Source organism: Leucopleurus acutus (assembly GCF_964270905.1).
Source record: "Leucopleurus acutus genome assembly, chromosome: 4".
NCBI classification, from domain to species: domain Eukaryota; kingdom Metazoa; phylum Chordata; class Mammalia; order Artiodactyla; family Delphinidae; genus Leucopleurus; species Leucopleurus acutus.
In genome coordinates this window covers 72,992,700-73,017,010 of record NC_139146.1, presented here as the reverse complement: position 1 = coordinate 73,017,010, position 24,311 = coordinate 72,992,700, and the positions used below count along the sequence as shown (strand labels likewise).

The window sequence follows — 24,311 nt, the reverse complement described above, 5'->3', positions numbered from 1 at the left end:
ATAACAAGTAGATTAGTGGTTGTTGGAAGTGGGTGGAAAGTGACAGAGGAAAAGACTGCTAAATGAGTATGAGGTTTCCTTTAATACTGAAAATGTTTTGGAACTAGATGGAGGTTAATGGTTGTACAACATTGTGAGTGCAATAAATGCTACTGACTTGTGTGCTTCATAATGGTTAATTTTATGTTATGTATATTTCACATCATTAATAAAAGTAATTGAATAATGTAAGCCATGGTGAGAGATCCTTAAATAATCTCACATTCGGTTCTTTAATACACATTTAGGTTTGGTAGATTATATACTTGTTTTCTAAATATTTCAATTTCCCTCCTTTCCCTCTGGTTACTCTCCTGCCACCCCCAAGCAAGGCCCCCCAGGCAAGGCCTGGCATTATTGCTTGTTTAGGCCTTTGGTGTATAGGCTGAAGCCATGCTTTAAGAGGTAACACGTGGTTGACATGTCTCTTTCTTTGTCTCAACAACTGGTAATGTTCAGCCTAAATCCTGGAGTGAAGATGAGACAGAGCAGAGCTCAGCCAACTCTTAGTAAACCTAAAACACGAGTGGAAATATACCTTTGTTGTCGTAAGCCTCTGAGATTTTTGGAGTCATTTATTATCACAATATTACCTAGCCTGTCTTGATTGAAACATCAGGTAATAAAATACCAGGGTGGTAGAATTTCAGGTGACTTTAATCTCCTTTTATATTTATGTATTGTTTGAATTCTTTTAAACATATCATTTATATATTCAGAAAAAAAGAATAAAATTGTATTTATTGTGGAAAAATATTTAAAAGTTGAAAAATAATTAGGAGCAGTATTTTTGCTAGTAATCTTCCATATGTTTTTAATAGTTATTCTTACTGATAAACTATAAACTCATATAAGTTACGAATTTCATTTTACAGAGTGAATGCAGTACCCTCAGCACTTTGGAATTTTTAATAAATTATGATTATCTGCATTTATAATTCCAAATTTTTTCCCAAAGTGGTATCAGTTTAGAATATTCAGTGTCTGCTTAATGACTCAGTTTAATCAAGTATTTTCTAAGGATATACCCTGGGCAAGACCTTCCTCTTATCTAACATTTTGCCCATTTTCATAACTGACAATTAAATTATTCTCTTTGGCAAAAGCACAGACCCCAGAGTTTAGATTTCTCTATGTTTTTTCACAACCTAGAGATTTTGGTCTTCTGGAGAGAAAACAGTATTTCATCAGGGTTTAGTGTGCATCAGAGATTAGCTATTTAAGTACTTAATTCAGTCATCCAAACAGTCCTTAAAGTGAGTATCATTTTTATTTTTGAAAGAAAAAAAATCTTCACAGAAGTTATTAACTTGTTAAAGCCTACAGAGCTGGCAAAGCTGTGCCCTGGATTTTGAGCCCAAGTTCTAATTACAGAACTCTTCTTTTTTCTTCTACTAAAAACAGCCTCTATGGTTGTACTTTGTTTACAGAAGGCTGTTACTGTATTGTTTTTATTTTATTTTTTTTTGCGGTACACGGGCCTCTCACTGCTGTGGCCTCTCCCTTTGCAGAGCACAGGCTCCGGACGCACAGGCTCAGCGGCCATGGCCCAAGGGCCCAGCCGCTCCGCGGCATGTGGGATCCTCCCGGACCGGGGCACGAACCTGTGTCCCCTGCATCGGCAGGCGGACTCTCAACCACTGCGCCACCAGGGAAGCCCCGTATGTGGAATAATATCACTTTATTTTCCTGTCAGGATTATCCTTACTTTTTTTCCCTCTTTTTCTGAGATTTTATCACTGAGTGATACATTGCATAACTATTCCAATTATGGCTTTTCTAATATTAGAATTCAATTTTGATAATTGCTTTATGGACAGTATTAACGGTGGAGTGAGAAAAGGGATTTTCAGGATACAGCCCCAAACCGTTATTCCCCAACACTAGTCTGTGACTACATTTCTCCTTTTCTGTGAGGAGCACAATATAAGAGTTTCTGAGGGCTTTACACAATTTAGAGTTTGGCTTTATTGTAATTTAGGACTTTCTCTGCTTCAAGGATGCCCATGCTTTAAAAAAATGTCAAGTTCCACAAGGAAGAAGCCACAGGTCTTCAGAGCCTATGTTTTGTACAGAGAGATTATTCTGAGCATTTTGAATTTAAATTGTTTCAGAAGCATGCAGCATAATTTTTTCTTTTTTAAAAAATTGAGGTATAGTTGAGGGACTTCCCTGGTGGCGCAGTGGTTAAGAATCCGCCTGCCAATGCAGGGGACACAGGTTCGAGCCCTGGTCCGGAAAGATCCCACATGCCGCAGAGCAATGAAGCCCGTGCGCCACAACTACTGAGCCTGCGCTCTAGGGCCTGCGAGCCACAACTACTGAGCCCATGTGCCACAACTATTGAAGCCCACATGCCTAGAGCCCGTGCTCCACAATAAGAGAAGTCACCATAATGAGAAGCCAGCGCACCACAACGAAGAGTAGCCCTTGCTTACCACAACTAGAGAAAGCCCGCACACAGCAACGAAGACCCAACGCAGCCAAAAATAAATTAAAAAAAAATTGAAGTATAGTTGACTTACAATATTAGTTTTATGTGTACAACGTAGTGATACAAAATTTTATAAATTATAACTTCCCTTAAAGTTATTATGAAATATTGGCTATATTCCCTGTGCTGTACAATATATCCTTGTATCTTATTTATTTTATACATAGTAGTTTGTACCTCTTAATCCCCTAACCCTATCTTCGCCCTGACCCCCAAACTGGTAACCACTAATTTGTTCTCTATATCTGTGAGTCTCTTTCTGTTTTGTTATATTCATTCGTTTGCTTTACTTTTTAGATTCCACATATAAGTGATAATAACATACAGTATTTCTCTTTCTCTGTCTCATTTCACTAAGCATAATACCTTCCAGGTCCATCCATGTTGTTGTGGCAGTAAATGAAATGGCAGTATTTCATTCTTTTTATTATGGCTGAGTAGTATTCAATTGTGTATACTACATCCTCTTTATCCATTCATCTGTTGGCTATTTTAAATAATGCTGGTATAAACATTGGGGTGCATGTATCTTTTCGAATTAATGTTTTTATTTTCTTTGCTGTATACCCAGGAGTGGAATCCTGGATCATATGGTAGTTCTGGTAGTTCTATTTTTAGTTTTTTTAAGGAACCTCCATGGTGTTTTCTATAGTGGCTGTACCAATTTACATTCCCACCAACAGCATACTAGGGTTCCCTTTTCTGTACATCCTCATCAGCATTAGTTATGTTGAATAAAAGTGACAAGAGTAGACATCCTTGTTTTGTTCCTGATCTTAGAGGAGGTGCTTTCAGCTTTTCACCATTGAGAATGATGTTTGCTGTGGGTTTGTCATATATGGCCTTTATTATGTTGAGGTATGTTCCCTCTATGCCCATTTTCTGGAGAGTTTTTATCATAAATTGGTGTTGAATTTTGTCAGAAGCTTTTCCTGCATCTGTTGAGATGATCATCTGGTTTTTGTTCTTCAATTTGTTGATGTGGTGTATCACACTGATTGATTTGCATATATTGAAGAATCCTTGCATCCCTGGGATAAATCCCACTTGATCGTGGTGTATGATCTTTTTAATGTATTGTTGGATTTGGATTGCAGGTATTTTTTTTTTCTTTTTTCTGTTCAGCATCAGTGATTTCCACTACTCTTTCAGCCCACTGATCTGTTCTCTGTATCATTTAGTCTACAGTTGACTCCTTCCACTGTATTTTTCATTTCAATGATTGTATTCTTCATTTCTGTTTGTTTGTTTTTATATGTCTTCTAACTCTTTATTAAAAACTTCTAACTTTTTACTCTGCATCCATTTTTTCTCCTGAGTTCTTTGGTCATTTCTACCGTCATTACCTTGAACTCTTTCTCAGGTAGATTGCCTATCTCCACCTCATTTAGTTCTTTCCTCTTCTGGGGTTTATCTTGTTCCTTCATTTGGAATGTGTTCCTCTGTCTCTTCATTTTGCCTAACTTGTTGTTTTTATTTCTGTGTATCCGGTATGTTGGTTCCGTTTCCTGACCGTGGAGAAATGGCCTTTTGTAGGAGATGCCCTGTGTGTCCCAGCAGCACACTCGCCTCTCATCACTAGAGCTATAAGCTCTAGTGGTGCCCCCTGTGTTGGCTCCGTGGGTCCTTCTGTTCTAGTGGGCTGACTACTGTTGGTGGTCTGGTAGGCACAGCTGGCCTTGGTCCTGTTGGTTGCCAGGCTCTGCCTTGTGCAGAGGCTCCTGGCCACTGGTTATTGGGGCCGGGTCATGGACGGCTGGCTGTGGAAATCTGGGGAGTCCCTGGGGTGTTGCTGGCCTGCAGCTGGATGGGCCACGTTCTGCCGTGGCAGAAGTCCTGGGGCTAGTGTCTGCCCATTGGTGTGTGACGTTGGTCTCAGGGCTAGTTCCTGTCCTTTGGTGGGTGGGGCAGAAGCTCAGGGGTCCTGGGGCTAGTGCTATCTCACTGGTAGGTGGAGCTGTGTCTTGGCCCACTGGTGGGTGGGGCTGGGACCCAGGGGATCCTGGGGTTGGTGTGCCTGCCCACTGGTGTATGAGGCTGGTCCTGAGGCTAGAGTGGGCTCTCTGGTGGGTGGGACCAGGCCCTGGTGCTAATAAGGTAGAGGGAGAATTTGAAAATGTTGCTTGTCAGCACCAGATCCTACCACCTGGGAGAACGATCTCCCCACAATGGCTGCCTCCAGCATCCGTATTCCCAGAGTGAGCTCCAGTTGTCTCCTGTCTCTCTGGGAGACTCCCCAGGATCAGCAGAATGTTCTGACCCTGGCTCCTTTCAAATTACTGCTGCTTCTCTGTGTCCCAGAGAGTGTGAGATTTTGTGTGCATCCTTTAAGTGTGGAGTCCCTATTTGCCACATCCTTCTGGGTCTCTCTAAAGCAAGCCTCACTAACCTTCAAAACCAAGTGTTCTGAGGGCTTGTCTTGGTGATGCTGGACCCCTAGGCAGTGGAGTCCGATGTGGGGAGCCTGTTGTGTGGAGCAAGGAGCCCGTTGCTTCTTGGGGAGAACCTCTGCAATTGTGGGTTGCCCACCCAGGGGCGTTGGTCTTGGCTATACCATGCCTCCACCCCTCCTACCTTTCTCATTGTGGTTCCTTCTTTATATCTTTAGTTGTAGAAGATCTTTTCTCCTAGATTCTGGTCTTTCTCATCAATAATTGCTTTGTAAACCGTTGTAATTTTGGTGTGCCCATGAGAGGAGGTTAGCTCAGGGTCTTCCCATTTTACCAGCGTAATTTTTAATTTAGGAAGTGTTGTTAGCATTTAGGTGCTTGGTATTACTGAGTTTTTTTCCTTGCATTTATTTAGAACAGTGTTTCCAAACTTTGTTAATTGAAGAGTACCTTATTCATATACTGACCTTTCAAAGCTACTTGATATTTTTCTTTGAATTGATTGATGCCTTAAAATTTTTTTTGCAATTTTTTTTAACGTACAAAAGAGTGGCAAGAATAGTACAAGAAACTACTTCCCCCCCCCCCCCGAACCATTTGAGAATAATTTGCCTGTGCCCATCACTCTCAGATACTTTAGTGTGTATTTCTCTCAAAGGGATATTCTCCACTGTAATCTCAATCACGAAATTAACACTGTTGTACTACTACCATCTAACCCACAAATTTTGCCACTTATCTCAGTAATATCCTTTATCAAAGCAAAAGGATATTGGTCAGAATCACACAATGCATTTAGTTGTCACGTCTCCTTAGTGTCCTTTATAACGGTTCATAAGTCTTTCCTTGATGTTCATGACCTTGACACTTTTGAAGAGTACAGGCCAGTTATTTTGTAGAATGTCCCTCAGTTTAGGTTTGTCTCATGTTTCCTCATAATTAGATTCAGATTATGCATTTTTGGCCATAGCATGCAAGCGATGGTGTGTTCTTTTCGTTGCATTCTGTCAGGTGGCACACAATTTAACTTTGACCATTCATAGTGATAACTTTGATCACTTGATTAAAGGAGACATTTTGAGATTATGTAAATATCCTTTTCCTCATCAAACTTTAACCCACTGCTTTAGCATTTATTAGTATTTCTTGGCTGAATTATTTCCGTGATGGGTGTTTTTAATCGGGGGTGTTTCAGACTTGTGTCCTTATAATCCCTTTGTTTTGAGTTTTTACTCTGAATTCCTATCTCTTTTACTAACAGTGTAATTTTGGCTACAAAAATCTAGAAGAAAACCTGATGATTCCTTTTTACTCTGTTCCTTAGGAATGGATCTTTGTGAAGTGGTTCTCAGATTTTTGGATTTCAAGGAGCAGAGAAATTCAACAACATGAAGCTCCATACTTTTATTAGTCATGTGAAGTCCTCTAGTTTTTCCACACAGCACACACACGGAAGATTATTTATCTTACAGTACTGAAAACACTTGAATTCAAATAATTTAGCTTTGTGAGAAACTCTACCTCATCCTCATTATAAGCAAACATAGTATGCTTGCTGTGCAAATGCAACTTCAAAACAGGTTCTCTTTTCTAGCCCCTAAACAGATGGTGACCCCTAAACCACGCTTATAGAAAGAACTATTATATATTCTTCTCTCCTCAGATTTACATCCTTATTAACACTTTAGCGAGGTTCTGTATTTCTAAGGTGCCAAGGGACATGGCACAAAATGCCTTAACAAAGTAAGTGGGAGTTAAGATGGTAAATAATAGGAGCAACATAGATTCATATTCCACCTGAACCAACAAGACTATAATAATTTCAACAAATCAAGTTTTCTCGATTTAGTGTCTTTGAAACCTCACACTTATATGTGTAAGGTACAGGGTGAATAGAGTAATAGATTCTGGAATCACTGTATGATAATAGAGTAATAGGGTGTGCTGATCTTGAAATTATCCTTCCTCATGGAGTGGAGCGATAGAAGGGGTAAAGTGAACAGATTGAGTTTTTGTTTCTAAGAGCCTCTATAAAGCTATCACTAACTCTTTATCTTAGAGTTTCTTTACACGTGAACTAATCCGCAACTTTCCAAGTCTTGAGTTCAAGCCAAAACACACAGATGTAATCCAGCCTAGAGTAGAATTCCCCAGTGGAGCAAGCGCTGGCCTTCGGAATGGGTCATGGAACGCAAAATACAGCCTCAGAGTCAGAAAAATGTTCATGGAGGGGATGTGTATTTGGTTTTTTAAGTAATCTAATTGTGTTAGTAATTTACAGTCTTCACATTGAGTTAATCTGTTTATGCATTAGGAATCCATGTGTAAAACAGTCTTTCCTTTATTTTATTGTTTGGTATGAGGAAATTATGAATACGTTTGTATCGATTATGGTTATTATCACTAATGAGCTGGTAGAGAGTAGGAATAAAATATGTTTATCTGTACTGAGATGAAGTTCAGTTTCCCATATTATTTTATATGATTGTCAAATAGTTTATGTGTTATATTCCGGTCTATTTTTTAAGAGGTTTTGTAGGCTTGTTGCTGTGCTGAGTGAAGGCATCATATTGAAGGAAGAAATGATGAGTATTCTTTGGAAAGAGAGGAAACTTTGATTATATATCATGTGGAGATTGTTCCTTTATTACTATGAACATTATAAAGCTTGTGTGCAATTGTTTATCCTGGATTTAAACAGTGTTTTATCCTGCACTGTGTTTAGTTTCTTAACACATGGTTGTGATCTCTGCAGTGTAAAGTCATTCTAGTGCATTTATGATGTGGAACCAGTCACACCAGTATATTTCTATTAGCTATAGCTTGATAGAGAAGGCACATGCATTTTTTAGGACATTTAAAAATTTTGAATACCAAATTAAAAGTATGTAGTTCACAAGATTATTATGCTAATTGAAAGTTGATAACAGATAATACATTTATTCATGCTTTTAAAATGACAGGGACTTCCCTGACGGCGCAGTGGTTAAGAATCCGCCTGTGAATGCAGGGGACACGGGTTCGAGCCCTGGTCCGGGAAGATCCCACATGCTGTGGAGCAACTAAGCCTGTGCTCCACAACTACTAAGCCTGCTCTCTAGAGCCCGCAAGCCACAGCTACTGAGCCCACGCGCCTAGAGCCTGCACTCCGCAACAAGAGAAGCCACCACAATGAGAAGCCCGTGCACTGCAACAAAGAGTAGCCCCCGCTCGCCACAACTAGAGAAAGCCCGTGTACAGCAATGAAGACCCAGCGCAGCCATAAACAAATAAACAAATAAATAAATAAAATGACAGCTCTTTCCTCAGGTAGAACAGTACAAAGTAAGTTTGTATGGTACTTTATTCTTAAGTGAATATCCTGAGCAAATAATGAAAGTCACTTTCCTAAGAGATATATAGGATTGATGAGACTTGGGGAGTAGATATAAGTGACTTGATCATATATTGGAGCTGCATCAGGGTTCCTGCTTTTTCCATTCTACTCTGCTCCTTCCCTGAAATGTACTTCAAAGCAATATTGAATTTAACGTTTTGAAGGGATCTTATCTTTTTCAGCAATGTATTTGATAGTTATGGGAACGTTCTTTAAGAAATGGGACAGTGGATACAATACCTCCTTAAAACAGTCTCTTCCTTTCAGTTGAACAAGAAAGGCCGATTGTGTTGATGTGGTTTTTTGGGGGTCCTAGAACAGCTTCTGTGCAATTTTTGTTTTCTACTTATTGTAGTATAGTGGCTTTTCCACCAAAACTTTGTGACCTTGAACAAGGTACTTAATTTCTCACAGTCACAGTTTTCTTTTCTGTAAAAGAGAAAGTACAGTGGATGATTTCTAAGGAAGCTTTGATTTGAATTCCTTTTGTTTTATGATTTTCATGTGCTGTGTTTGGAAAATAAACTTCAGAACATGAATTACGTTAGGGGAGTGGTTTTATGTCTGTTTTGTTCACTAATGTATCCCCAGTCCCAAGAAAAAGGCCTGGTGCAAAGTAAGCACTCATATTTGTTGAAAAAAATGAACAAAACCCAACAGAAGAAACTTCAATAGGAAGAAATAAATGGATTATATTTAAAAATTAAATTTTATCTGCATACTTTGAAAGCATTATAGTTTTAATGTCCATCTTGGGGAGTTACTTTTGTAAGACTGGCTATTTATACATACATTTAACTGCAAGTAATAATAAATCTGATTCTAACCCTGTCCTGGTAAAATCCTTTGGTGGCTTTCCGTTGCCCTTTGAGTAAAGAGTAAAACTTCAGCTTGTTTTAGAAAGCTTTCTTAGATCTGCACCTTGCTTATTTTTTCAGCCGTCACCTTCCCCATCTTTTCCTGCCACCTCCTTCCCTTCCCTCCTATGTGCTCACACTCTTGGCTGCAGCTACACTAAACTTCTTTAGGTCCTCAATGTCCTGCTTTTCCACCTTTTGGCCATCCCAGGTGTTACTCTTTTCCTCTCCTCATCTTTTATTTCCTATAACAGCTCTTAGTGCATTAGCTTATAACTAGTAGTTTAGTGTCTGTTCTCCCCAGCTGGGCTTTGGAGGCTTTCTGAGAGAAGGTTTGTGCCTGACTTGTTCACCCTTGTGCGCTGTTACACCTTCAGTGACTGGCACAGTCCATGGCCCATGGGGTGTTGATGGTCTGAGTGCACTGCCACCCATGGGCACAGGATGCTGACATTCTGATAAAGCCAGAATATTTCTTTCCTTAATGCCCTGAGACCAATTTCCTCCCAATTCATTAAAATAAATTCTATTTAACAATACCTAATTTGAGTTAGTGACGAATGTTTAAAATAGGGCAAGTGGGATTTGGAATAGAAAGTACCACATTAGCCAGAGTGGTCAAGGAGGGAAGCCTTGAGCTGTTCTGACAATAGAACTGACATTGGTAGGTGCTCAATAAATATTTGTTAAATGAATGAGACCTAATCAATGAACATCTAGAGGAAGAGGGTTCTAGGCAAAGGGAATAGCCTATAAAAAGGCCCTGAGTTGGGAACCTACTATGACCCATTCAAGGGGCTGAAATCTGGCCAGTGAGGCTGAGACCTAATGGATGAAGCTGAGAAGGTGAGAAGCTGAGAGATGAAGATGTAAATAAAGAAAAGCACCAAAGTATATAGGCTTGTTGGCCAAAATAAGGAACTTAGATTTCAGTGTAACAGTAGTAGGAAACGTGGAAGGGTTTTGAGCAGGGGAATGATATGATGTGATAGCTTTAGGAATTCACCCTAGTCCAAGCCATCAGTTCTTGCCTTCACCGTACAATAGCCTCTTGCACAGTCCTTAGATCCGGTCTCTAAAATGGGGCCAGAGTGATTTTTTAATAATGCAAATCTGATTAGGTCAGTCTGTTGCTGAAGACCCTTCAGTTGCCCTTGAAAAAATGTTTACCGTCCCTAATGTGGCTTCAGGCCTTGGATAATTTGACATATGCTGAGGGCAGTGTCCATCTAGATTTTCATGTTCCATTCATACGTTTTTTCATTTCCTTGAAAAGGTCTCAAGTTCTCTTCTCAGAACCCCTGCCCATGATGCTACTCTTACCTAGACTGATCTTACTCCATTCTTTGACTGGCTAATTCCTGCTCATTTTTCAGGCCTCACTGTCACATCCTCAGCTACCCTCTGACCTCCACTCTCACACCCAGACCAGGTTCGGTGTTCTACTCTCTCCCTGAGCTTCCTTTCTGTGCTTTTGTCACCCAGTCTTCAGGCACATGCTCAGTTCCAACCTCCCTGCTGGATTGTTAGCTCCGTGAGGACAGGGCACTGGAGACTGCTCACAGCTGTGGCTGCAGCACCTCTGTGAGTGCCCGGCCTACGGGAAGTGCTCATATTCTGAGAAAGAATCAACAAAACTGCTTTCCAGTGCCAAGGGTCTACTTCAGTATCCTCTGTGTTTAGCTGTTTTCTCTTCTGTTGAGATGAAGGCTAACGGATAATTTTGTTTAAGATGAGGTAATTGTTTTAAAAAGTAGTCAAGAGGAAAGATGACTGTTGAAACCTCTGTGAATAATTTAATTAACAAACCTGCCTTCACAGCTCATTAAGCTCACCACTGATGGAAACCATTATAACCTGCTGTGAAAAACTATGACTCAGATTGCCCTCTGTTTAAAATTAGTTGAAAATGGTTATTTGGTGGTTTTTGTTGTTGTTGTATCACTGTATTTCTGTTGGAATACTGTGACTGTTATTGCAAATTGTGTGAGTAAACTTAGCTTCCTGTGCATGCCATGGAGAAACCATTTCTCTGAGTTTAGTCATAAGATAATGGTGTATCTTCACATTTTACCCCCACTCAGTCTCTTAATTGCATGCCTTCCGTTTGATTGAAGTAGCACCATGATTCAACATTTAGCCACTTTTTAAAAATTAATACTGTCTTTTTTATATTTTAGTTGATGATGAATATTTCCTGTTAGTTTCTAGCAGACTGCATTTGACATTTCATACATGCCAAACGGAGACAGCTTCTAAGATTTCATTCATAGTTGAGTAATTCTGGTGAATGAAAAGTCAGGAATTAACTGAAAGGACCATATCTTCCTGTACAGAAGTCTCCTGAGACTTAACAAAGCTAATTCTAGCAGGTTATTATTATGTGTATATTGCTGGCCTGTAGTCTTCTTCAAACATGATAATTTGTCATAATAGTTTGACTTTTAAGGATACAAGATAATCAGTTTATTAAAAAAGGACATAAATTCAGTATGTATTTGACATCTTTTGTAAGTTACTAACAATATAGAAACTAATCACATTTCATAGTAATAAAATGGAGTTTTTCATAGGATAAATATTCTACTTTTATATTATATCTTTCAAGGGATCTATTGAAACAAAGTTGTATTCCAGTAGCTACAGTGAAATAAAGTTTATCTCATTGGAAAACTTAACTTTAAAAACAGAGAAAAGGGTAGAAAATTGTTTAAAATATTCCGTAAGCTGTTGGGAATATTCTTTTGTTAACTCTCTTTCTTACTACCACTGGACTTGTGAAAAAGAAAAAGGGTTGTAATAAAAGAAGTAACAGCATAGGATATTCCCCTATCTTTCACTGAGTGTTACAAAATTAATCAAATTCATACACGTGAACTTGGAGTACCAGTGTATAAGGGAAACCATATGAATACAGCTTGTTAAGGACCCAAGGAATCTCAGGAGTCAGCATTCTAGTTTGACCCTTTGTCTACAGAGTAGTGTAGAATCATGGTTAATAGTTGGATTTTGGAGTTCACAGGGACCTGGGTTCAAATCCTTATCTACTGGCTATGTGATTTGGGTAAATTATTTTATCTCTTTAAGAGTCAGCTTTCTCACCTTTGAATGGGGCAATGATTCTTATCCTGGAGGGTTACTGATCAATGAGATAATATGGTCATATTGCCTGTGACATAGTGAGTTCTCAATAAATAAAAATATTTATAAGGAGATGTAAAGCCCCAGAGAGTAAACTGAATTACCCAAGGTCACAGAAGCAGCCCCTGGCACTTTGAGTGTAAATCTTCCTTCCTTTATTGTTAACTGTAGGCTGTGTTAGGCAAGTGGCTTCATTTTATCTCAGTTTTATGTGTGGTAGAGTAGCTAGAGGCTATTTCTCCTTCTTTCTTTCCCAAGCAGATAATGAACATCAAATAAGAGCTAATAATACCTCAGGACAATTTAGACTTTAGTTTTTTGTCAGTTCAGTTATATAAATGATATATACGTAGAATGATTTAAAATTCAGCGAAGTCTTCTTAGAAACATTTAAAGAAGAAAGTTGACTAAAAGTGGGACATGATTGGCCTTGTGTCACAAGTGACTGTCAATGGCTAATGGTGACCCACAAGGAGAGTAGTATGATATTGTTTGAAACAAAAAATGTGTAAAATCTTGAGAGCGAGCTTGACCCGCTTATGAGTTAATGTGAATCTACTTTGCTCTTCACTCTGTCCCATTCTATCCTTCGTGGGCCCACATGTGACTTTAAAGGGAGAATAGAGGATGTATTAAAAATTGGAAAAGAAAGCTAACATGAAAAGCTTAAAATAACTGATATTATAAATAATGGTTTCTCCCTGATGATTTGCATAATACAGGCATGGCATGGTATAGTAGAAAGATTACTGGCTCAGAGCCAGTCACTTGGGAATGAGTCCTGGTTTTGCCATTTATAGGTTGAGTGTAGTTACATAAGTCAGTTGGCTGCTCTGAGGCTCCTTATTTTATTTATTTATTTATTTATTTATTTATTTGGCTGCATTGGGTCTTCGTTGCTGTGTGCAGGCTTTCTCTAGTTGTGGCGAGCTACTCTTCGTTGTGGTATGCAGGCTTCTCATTGTAATGGCTTCTTTCGTTGCAGAGCGGGCTTCAGTAATTGTGGCATGTGGGCTTAGTAGTTGTGGCTCGCGGGCTCTAGAGCACAGGCTTAGTAGTTGTGGCTCACGGGCTTAGTTGCTCTGCTGCATGTGAGATCTTCCTGGACCAGGGATCGAACCCATGTCCCCTGCATTGGCAGGCGGATTCTTAACCACTGCGCCACCAGGGAAGTCCCTCTGAGGCTCTTTAAATTGGGGCAGTGATACTGGCTTAGCTCATGAGGTGAGGATCACGTGAGACCTAAGAACTTGTTTTGTTAATTCTGAAATGCTTCTAAAATGGAATGTAGTGATGGTATTTAACAGTATTTTTTAATATTATATTTTATTTACCTTTAAAAACTCTTCCTTAAGTCAGCCATGAAAAAAAGAAATTGTTTTTGGGTGGGCCGAATTATTAAAAAGATGTTGTCCAGCTGTTCCTGAATTTAAGAGAAAAGGCTAAAAGACTAAGCAAGATGAAGTAGGTTTACAGTAGAGCACAGAGTTTAGATTAGGTATAAATAGTATCTAATAACAATTTGATTTGTTTGAAGCTGTAGTGTTTTTCTCAGGCATATTATAAAATTTTTTTTAGATGCCTTCAAAAACTAGAAATAGATTTACATTTGTTTGTTTTGGGTTAGGTAGCATCCTGCTGAAGATGTAAAGATGATTAACATTACTTCTGATGTTCACTTCTACCCCAAAAGTTGTACATCCACTTTATAAGTCAGTCTGGAAATATTTATAGAACCTGAACTCCTCATAAAAGTAACAATTGTAGTTTTAAAATGTCTTGTAGTGTGCAGTCTACAGATTTTCAGGATTAAATTGATGAGGTAAGAAGCTGGCACCAAAATCATTGCTTAAAAATCTTTGTACAAAAAACTCTAACTCCCTGTAGCTTTGATTCTCTAAGTAATCTGTAGTAAAGTTTCTTATTTTATTCCTGAAAATCAGAATTCTTCACATCAAACTGTCTTATGTAGGGCAATTGCTTGAGTTGGACTTAATATGTTTCATTATGAATTCTGCATTATATATTGTTGACCTTTTCATATTAGAAAATGAACCTACTGACAGTGGTTATCCATATGTGTATGTAAGTATGTGGAAGAGACTAATGTACTTCTAAAACAGGCTTCCTTCTATATATCTTATGAAAAGATCCTGACCACTGATTTTTTTAAAAATTTAAATGAAGTATAGTTGATTTGCAATGTTGTTAATTTCTGCTGTATAGCAAAGGGACTCAGTTATACATCTATATATACATGCTTTTTCATATTCTTTTTCATTATGGTTTATTATAGGATATTGAGTATAGTTCCCTGTGCTATACAGTAGGACTGTGCTGTACAGTGTTGTTTATCCATTATATATAACAGTTTGCATCTGCTAATCCCAAACTCCCAGTCCATCCCTTCCCCACCCTCCTCCCCCTTGGGAACCACAAGTCTGTTCTCTATGTCTGTTTGGTTTTTTTTTCCCTAGAAATCTTAGTGATTTATTTTATTTAAAAATTTTTTTATTGGAGCATAGTTGCTTTACAATGTTGTGTTACTTTCTGCTGTCTGTTGACCATGGATCTTTTTATTACTACTACTACTGCTGCTGCTGCTGCTGTGTTTATTGGGCACTTATTATGTGCTAGGCATTGTCCTAGGTCTTTAGATATACTAGCACATTCATTTCTCATAACAACCCACTGAATAAGTACTATTACCATCCCCAGACAAGAGAGGAAGAAACATGTATAGACAGGTTAATTAACTCTGCCAGGGTCATAGAGCCAGCAAGTGGGAGAGCCAGAACCCTTCGTGGTTGGGTTCCAGAACCCATGCTTCTACCAGCCTACAGTGCTGCTACCACTAGTGCTCTGAACCTTTTGTGATAGCCCTCTGTGTATTGCTTATTCCCTCATTAGGAAACTAGTTTGGAGAGGATAGAGAATTATATAAAATATACTGTCATAATTATAGTGTGAATTTCAGTGAACTTTCCTTGACTTATAAAATTGGACCTCATGTGTCCAAGTTTCACATGATTTCATGTGGAACTTCAATAGTGTGAAATGTCTATTGGATCAGCTTTTATGAGGATATTAGAGAAAGGCAGTGATTAACTCCTGAGCTCAACTCAGATGCAGATATAGGAGTACATGTGTAAGCCACCAAGCAGCAGTAAGAATGACTTAGTGAAGAAGTGGGCACAGGACACAGAGCTGCCGGTAAGTATGACTTTGATCTTCTTCAGTGCTGATTATTCAGAGAACCAGAATTAGTCCATGAATGTTAGCTTGGTAAACTTTAAATGATCATGTGTAATGCGGGCGTATATGTTCAGAAAACTGATTTGGAGAGAAAGTAGACATTAGCAACTGTCGTATCTAGACAATCAGAATTGTTTATATCGACAAAGCAATTTTCGTGACCTGGCTTCACATCGGTGTCAGAGACCATGTAAACTATATATTTCTTCTTAATGTTTTAATAGAAAAGAACCTGAGAGTACAAGTCCCAGGTGACTTCAGTATACGTGAACAAATCGAGATTGTATGAAAAACATACTCAGTATAAGTGGATTCATTTAATATATTACAAACCCTTGAGCATATTGAATTTTAAGACAGTATCTTTCACAGCAATAGTAATAATAGTAACAACCACCACCACCACACAACTCCTCACATTTGCTTTATGTGCATTATCTTATTTAACCCTCAACCGCCCTGTGAGGTGGTCACTGTGTTACTTCCATCTCCCAGATGAGAAAACAGAGGAAAAGAGAGGATTAGTTACATGCATGAGGTTATGCAACTAGCAAGCATTGTTTGTTCATTCAGTATTTGTTGAGTGTACCTGGCCCTATTCTAGGTAGTGGGGAATTAGCAATGAGTATAAAAAAATCTCTGCTTTCATAGAAGGACTTTATATTCCATAAGGGAGCTAAACAAGAAACAGAGAAACATGGAAACGTAGAATGAATCAGATGGTAATACGAATTATGCAGGACACTAAAACCGTGTGAGGGAGAAGGGTATGCTGGAATAAGTTGCTGGAGTGGGCTGTCGTTACTCTTTTACACGGGTGGTGAGGGTGACATCTCAGCAGACATCTGCAGAGAGAGAGGGATGTTGGTAGGAAGAGCATTCCTGGCAAAGGAGGGAAAGAGGTCCCTGTGCTTGGAGTGCCTGCGGAGGCTCAAAGGGGCCATGGAGCTGCTGTGGGTGAGGGAGAATGGTGGGATTTGAACTCAGATTTATCTGACCCCAGAACCCATATTTTAACCATTACAGTAGTCTGATGGGGCAACCACAGCATTAGCTGACATACTGTGATCTTGGAGACACTGTATTATTCTCATGGAAAAGAGGGCGGCAGTAGAGTTCTACTCTAGAGGTTCTGTATGTAGAGTTGAGAGTATAGAAGAAATCCCTGTGGCTTGGGGTGCTTTGGAGAATAAAAGTAGGGAATGATTGCAGACCATAAACTTGGGAAACTGGGAGGAGTGTACCTCCCCTGCTCAAAATTCCTCAGTGGCTCTCCATTGCCTTCAGAGCTTTAGAGAAATTAAGTAACTCTCCCAAAGCCCCATAGCAAATAGACCTAGCTTTAAAAAGAATTTTTTTTTCTTATTGTAGTATAGTTGATTTACAATATTGTGTTAGTTTCAGATGTACAGCAAAGTAATTCAGTTATATATATATATTTTTTTTCAGATTGTTTTCCATTATAAGTTATTACAAGTTATTGAATGTTGTTCCCTGTGCAATACGTAAATCCTTGTTGCTTATCTATTTTATATATAGTGGTGTGTATCTGTTAATCCCATAGTCCTATTTTATCTCTCCCCCTCTTCCCTTTCCCCTTTGGTAACCATAAGTTTGTTTTCTGTGTTTGTGGGTCTGTTTCTGTTTTGTAAATAGACTCATTTGTATTATTTTTTAGATTCCACTTGTAAGTATAGACCTAGTTTTGAGTGATGACAAAGACTTTGTTCATGACTGCTGAACTATGCTACCCTTCTCCGAAAGTGAAATCAATCTCATGTTGATTGGCTGCTCATCACTTACAGACTGAAGTCAACAAGCCTTGGCAAGGAAGGCAGGGCCCTCCTAGAGTAGCTCCCACCGTCTCTTTTACACTTGCTTCTACTGCCCCTCCCCTTCCACCTTAGCATGGAGCAACTTTGCTTGCATGTCTGTCTCTTCTTCCAGACAATAAATCATTGAAAGCTTTTGCCCTGTTTTGTTCTATATTCCAACCACGGAGAATAGGACTTGGCATGCAGTTACCTGCTCATTTAAATTAAGCTTAGAATATTAATTTTAATATTAATGATGACAGTTTTGGTCAGATCAAAAGAAGTGGAATATGTTGAGCAGTGATGTTAGTTAACGCAGAAAAAATAGATAATAATAACCTTTCATTAAATAGTAGTTGTTTTTATTATGTGTCAGACATTAAACTCAGTCTGAAATACATCATTCCAAATCAAATTCAAATGTGAAAGATAAACCTTATTAGGTATAATTTTAGAGCTAAATTAATATCTTATTAGATACAACTTTTAAGATAAAACTTTTAAAAATGTATTAATTTTTAAACTATTGCTAACTGGATAGTAGGAGGTGTTTCTGGAGCTTTAAGTAGAGGAAAATGTCCTTAGAAAGGGAAAGAAGTCATCTTTGTTTCTTTGTGCTCAGTTTTTAAAACGTTACTACAAATGTGTATACTTGGCTACATGCAGAGATCTTCCGGAAAGAACACTGTACTCATTTATAATGGGGATGTGGCACTTTGGGTGAGACAGAGGGCTGTTGGAGAAGTGAGCCCAGATGAGACCCTGCATAATGCCCTGCTTCGTGCTCTTATCAACGGTTAACTGTAAGGGCTTTGTCAGTGCTGTCCTTCCAACCCAAGGCCCAAAGTGGGCTACTTAAGGCCATCGTTTCATAGTCTAATTCCTGATTGTCATTCACTAGGAAATCTACTTGTTAGGAATTCTGTTGAGTAGTTTTTGAATAGAAATTCTCATTGCTGATTGCCTTCTGTTTCTCAGACAAGTACATTACCTGAAATTTATATGCTTGTAATCACTGATACATCATTTTTGGACATGTATTTAATTTTGGCTTACATAACATTTATATGTTACTCTAGCAATGTTCAGTTATACTCTGAAATACTTTTAAGTGCAAATTCTCAAAAAAGAAATGTCATACAGTTTTCCCATACTTCTCATAGCACAGCATGCCCCCCCTTTTAGGTGGCTTGATTTTATTGTTTCCTTAATTTCTCAATATTTTGTGCTGATTAGAACGGGTGAGATGTTCTTTATTTAATCCTAATACTTAAAACTGTCAGTGGGAAGAACTACGTTAGTACTTAGAAAAGATGCTTAAGAAATTATTTTGCTCGCCGCCCTTTCCGTTATCCAGTAGAAATTTACCTAAAGCTCTTTCTGTGGTTTTATTGCAGTGACCAGGCAGCCAAAGCCCTGTGGGAAGCCTTACTGAACACCAAGCACAAAGAGGCAGTGATGGAAGTCCGGAGACATCTAGTGGAAGCAGCAAGCAGAGAAAACCTGCCAATCAAGATGAGTATGGGTAAGTTATCCACTTACCCACAGACAGTGACCGCCGGCTCTGAGGAAGTTCATTTAAGTCTGCTCTGATCTGTGGGCCGACCTAGCCAGCATGGCATCTAGGTAAAAGTACTGAAGACGTTTATAAACTGATGAAAGAGTGGGGAAGGAATTTATACACATGCCCTCGGGGCTCAACCGTGAGCTCTTTTCTTAGACTCAACTTTGGGAAGTCCAACAGAGTCCTTGCTTACAAGGCATCATGTTGTTAGTTATTTGATCTAGAACTCTCAGAATTGGTGTGAACTTCCTCCCCTTCATTCTGTCCCACTCCTACACCCCTGCCTCCACCTCCACACTTACTGTGGAGAAGTGATCGCTTATTAGTTTAGACTTGATGAATGAATGACTGTGCTGACAAATCAGTTGAGGAGATGGACACGTTCTGTCCTGGCCTCTCACCCTTAGAGTGGTCTGCCGATTGTCTGGTCACATCAGTGTTGCCCCTTCTTCACCACAGTATGAAATGCCTGATTTTTCTCATTTCCTTTTTTTTTCACATGGAGCTTTGTCCTTAGTATTAGAAAAATGGGGCTGCAAGGAATTTAAATTTTAAATGGCTTTTTTCTTTGGATTAAAATGTCAGAGAACTAATGTTTTTATTGGAGAAAAGGAATCTGGGGTTTTACCCTTTTTAAATTAAATAATTTTATTAGTATGGAAATATTTAGATATGGATATTGAATCTGGTTTTAATAGGTAGAATTTATTTCTGGAAACTTGTAAAAGTTTATTTCTCTATTTAAAAAATAAGGTTTCTCTTATAATCTGCTCTTAGGTATCCAATAAATATTAGTACATTTTACTAGATGGGTAAATTTTTCTTGTTGAGATTTCTCACCCAAATTCTTGATTCCTAACGAGTACAAAAAAAATCAAACTGTCAAGTTGAAATAGAAGAACAAAATTTTGGAAGGAAAAGAATGTGGATGAACCTAGAAGGAAAAAAGTTAGAGGGTAATAATATGAACAAAAATCATAACTTTCAGTGTCTTAGGTGATTATATATGAGGGCTTTAAGGAACATGAAGGGTGATAAGAAAAGTGAAAATAACTAACATTTATTGAGCACGTATGATGTGCCAGGTTTTCTTCTAACTCTTTACATGTGTTATTTAATCTTCACTGTAATTCTGGGACGGGTGCTATGAGTATCCCATTTTTCAGATAAAGAAGCTGGAATAGAGAAAAATTAAGTTGCCCAAGCCCATACATCTGATAAGGAGTAGGACTGGAATTCCAATCTAGACATTCTAATGTGAGGGAATATGCTTTTTATTTATAAAATTATCCTAACTTCATACAACCAAGGGCAGAGTCCTACATGTTGTTTTGAAGTAGAAATAAAGTTGTTTCTTTGAGATCATCCTGGCATTCGACTCTAATTCTTGTATCTTTCTCTCCTTCCTCCCTCCCTCCCCTCTTTCTTTCTTTCTTTCTTTTCTTCCTTCCTTCCTTCCTTTCATTTTTTCTTGGCTTTTCTCTTCTTTCCACAGTTATAGGTACACATTAATAACATATGTTTACCTAAAATATTTCCTTATCTGTGAATATGTTGAAATAAGAACTAATTCACATCATGAATAGAGAAAAGTAGGAATGTGCAAAGGGTCTGGGTGATAAGGTTAATTTATATTGCATTGCAGTGATAAAACCTTATGATGCTATCACAGAGCATAAATCAGTTTTTATTGCTCAATCAATGCAGGACTCTTGAAAGATCAAAACACTTTACATTTCTAAAGCTCTGTATCTTTTAAAAATAATCAGAGCCGGGGGGAAAAAAAAAAAAAAAAGCGGGTAGCCCCATAAGGAATTCAATTTAAATATTTGAGTTTTCTGTCAACCAAAAAAATTTTAGATAAGATGGTTTGATTTATCCCCAAGCTCCAGACATGGGGGAGGGTGAGGAGAGGAAAAATAAAAAAGAAGGAAAGAATCAGACAATTGTTAGCCAACTTTGTTGTAAGAAGGACCAAAAAGATTGGTCCAAATCTTATTCTATCTGTGTGCCAACTATAATTTAGTAAAAGATAACACACTGTGGCTATGCATTTCTGCTTCATATCACGGGTCAGAATTTCTGGTGTGTCTCATTTCCATATACCAACAGATACATAACTGTGAACAGTAAGGAAAAGGGCTGGAATTTAAACATAATAAAACATTGATATTTGAAATCTGCTTATCATTAAAAAAAGAAAAATCATGCTCTGATATCCTAGATGGCTGGAATGCTTTTTCTAGCAGCATTGAAAGCTATGAAATGTACTTTAAACTATGCACTGTTCTCTCAACCCCTGCTGTAAATTCTACTGAAGTACACATTTTTTTGACTGTGATAGAGGCTTCTGGTATTTTTGAGACATTAAACAGATATTTTAATTCTAGATTGAAGACTTTTCTTATATTTAAATTCACTGGGAGGGATCCCATTATATAAAATTTCTCAGTAAAAGGTAAGTTAATATTAAAACATCATGAGCACCAAGAGAAATAATCATCATTCTCTTAGGGGAAAAAAGTTGAATTGCCAAAAGAAAGAAAAAAATTCATTTTATCATTTCACATATAAACATATGCCTTCTTTCCAAGAGATTGTTATTAAATTGTCAGTTAACTAAACATATATGTTCCAGAAAAGTGGTTTTTTAAAACATTGTAAACTGAATTGCATTTTTCCCACTGGCTTTTCATCATGGAAAATGTATTCTGAAAGTAAAAAACAAATGGACTCTAAGAAACCCATTTGTTTGGACCCAAAATGTTCACTCACAGAGTAAGATGCCCATCTCAATCTCTCCATTTACAGAGAATCTGTTCCTCTGGACTGACACTGTGGTTGGGGGATCTTCACCGGTTTTCCCATAGCTCTCTGCAGAGTGGCTATATTTAATGGCTGGCAGAAAGAGCCTATTAGGGCTAAAGTGAAACAGATCTCTTTATGACACTGTTCTTTGTTCTGCAGCCAGATTGTTTGAAAAAGTATTCTATGCTCAACGCCTGTTTCTTTATTATTTTCTTGCTTATTAATCTAGTGTAGTCTGGCTTCTGGTACTTTTTTGCTGACAAGTCCTCTGGGCTACTAAATATAAGGGCATTTTTCTCAGCCCTCATTCTTCTTCATTTCTTTGCGATATTCACTACCAGATTGTCACCACTTTCTTGTACATCTCTCTCTGTTTTCTGGGACTTCCGGCTCTCCTGATTGTGATGGAGTGCAAAGTCAGTTACACATGGAGGTGAATCACAGTTCTGCTACTTATTAGCCAAATTTCAATTTATTTATCCATAAAAATGGGGAAACTATTTCCTGGAATTTTGAAGGAGAAAGAAAGCTCTGAGCAGAGTGAAGTCAGACAAACTGGAATTGGTGTGCTGCAGTTATATTCTATCTGTGGGGAAATCTACGTGTGCTGCAGTTATATTCTATCTGTGGGGAAATCTACGTGTGCTGCAGTTATATTCTATCTGTGGGGAAATCTACGTGGGAAACTATATTATAAGAGGGTTGTAAAATCAAAACAAACAAATCAAATTAGGTGATTTCCCCCTTTCTTTCTTGGAAATGTACCAATTCATTCTTTCCACTTAAGTTGTCTTTTTCTAGCCTTTACGCTGAATATTTCCCTTTTGATAACGCATTCTTTCTTTAAGCAGAATTCTAAATAGTTTTTCCATTTTCAGCTTAGTTATTACCTCTTCCCTGACTCTGTTCACCCCCCAAATCACCTTGGCTGTATTTGGGATTCCCAAGCCTCAGTGGTCACACTTTTACAGGAAAATCTCTTGAGCTACGTTTCCAGAGGATAATCTGATCCATTGCGTTGTGAAGCTTCTGAATTCACTCTCCTTGTTTGGCAGCACTGGAGTGTTAGGTCCACATAATCACCATCAGTGTCTCTCTTCTAAATGAAATGTGATGAGTGTTTTCAACCATTTGTGAAAAGACTAGCCTTTAACCAACACATTTTCTAGCTCTGAGCCACTGACCAAGTTCTAGTTTGTTTTGTCCATCCTAAAATGTGATGTCCAGAGCTGAGTAAAGATGTGTTGTTCTTTGCCTCTTTTTGGACACCATACTTCTCTTAATGAAGTCCCAGATGAAATTAGTGATTTTTGCTTCCCATCAGTGCCACACCCACTATCATTTCCTCCTTTTACGGCTTTGAAAAATAGCTTAAATCAAAACACTAAAATTTTATTCGATGTATACTTTTTTCAACATTATTGAGAGTACTCTGCTTCCTACTATTGGTATTGAGTTCATCCAGTTCTGTGTTTTGATCACATTTATATCTTTTGCCTTCATTGTGGAGAATTTTGTTTGGGATTAAGGGGAACATGTATGCATACACATCCATGTGTACGTGCGTGTGTGAACTGGGTGTGGAGATTGTGAAACTTTGCAAAATGGATAGGTTAAAACCTAATAAGACTAACATACCATTTGATATATGATAATTGATCAGAGATAAGAAAATCTGGATGCCTCATAGGGAACATGCACTGTTGAACTCTCACATATCCTTGTCTTCATGTATTAGCTCTTGCCACAGTTTGGGGAATGAGGAAGGGAATTGACTTTTATTGGATAGCTACTTTGTTTCAGGCATTATAACAAGTTTACATAGTTTGTTTCAGTTAATCCTCCCAGTAGTCTTGTCAGTTTGGTACTCTTCTCCCCCCTCCCCAGATCTCAACCCACCCTTCTGCTGTGCGGTGCTGGGGCTGGCGCTGGGCAGACCACATCCTGCTCTTCAGCTGGCTTCCTGGTGGGCTACACTGATGAGGGGTGCCAGAGGGAAACTGCAAGTCTGGAAGGGGAAGAAGCAACTTGCCTCTTTCCCCCTGCTGCCTGTGGATTTTGCTTCTGCTTGTCAGTGTCATGCCAGCAGCACTTCTTCACCGCGGCAGTGGCAGGTCCTTCCTGTGGGAGCAACTGAATCCAGTTTGCAGTTCTTCCAGTACTTGCAGAACCTGCTTCATGGCACCCCCTCCTCAGAGGCACCAACCTAGCCAAGTAGCACTCCGTTCTCAAGAGGTATAATTCCAGCCTCTGTGTTTCTTCCATCCTACTGGTGGTAGCTGCTTCCAACAGTTGCTGCCTGCATGATACCTTGGAGTTCTCGTTTACCTTTCAGTTACCCAGTTAACAATTCTGTATGTTAAATTTTCTCTGCTCAAATAACTGGTGTATTTTCTACCTTCTGCCTGGGCCCAGCCAGGATACAACCCGGGTCTGTCTGACTTCTGTATCAGGAATCAAACTGCTGGGGGTGGGGGGTGGGGAGCTGCTACAGAGCCACAGACACAGATATGGTTGTGCCATTCCTCTGTCTAAAACCATTTGATGGTTCCCCATTGCCTGAAGATAGTGTC

General features: G+C 38.6%; 1 protein-coding gene across 1 annotated transcript in view; it reads left to right on the top strand.

Moving 5' to 3' along the window:
- The window catches only part of SCFD2 (sec1 family domain containing 2), a 394,032-nt gene that overhangs the window by 28,445 nt on the left and 341,276 nt on the right, over positions 1-24,311 (top strand). Inside the window, exon 3 of the mRNA XM_082838240.1 lies at positions 18,764-18,891. Within this exon, the coding sequence (XP_082694366.1) occupies positions 18,764-18,891 (128 nt within the window). The remainder of the gene's footprint in view (positions 1-18,763; positions 18,892-24,311) is intronic.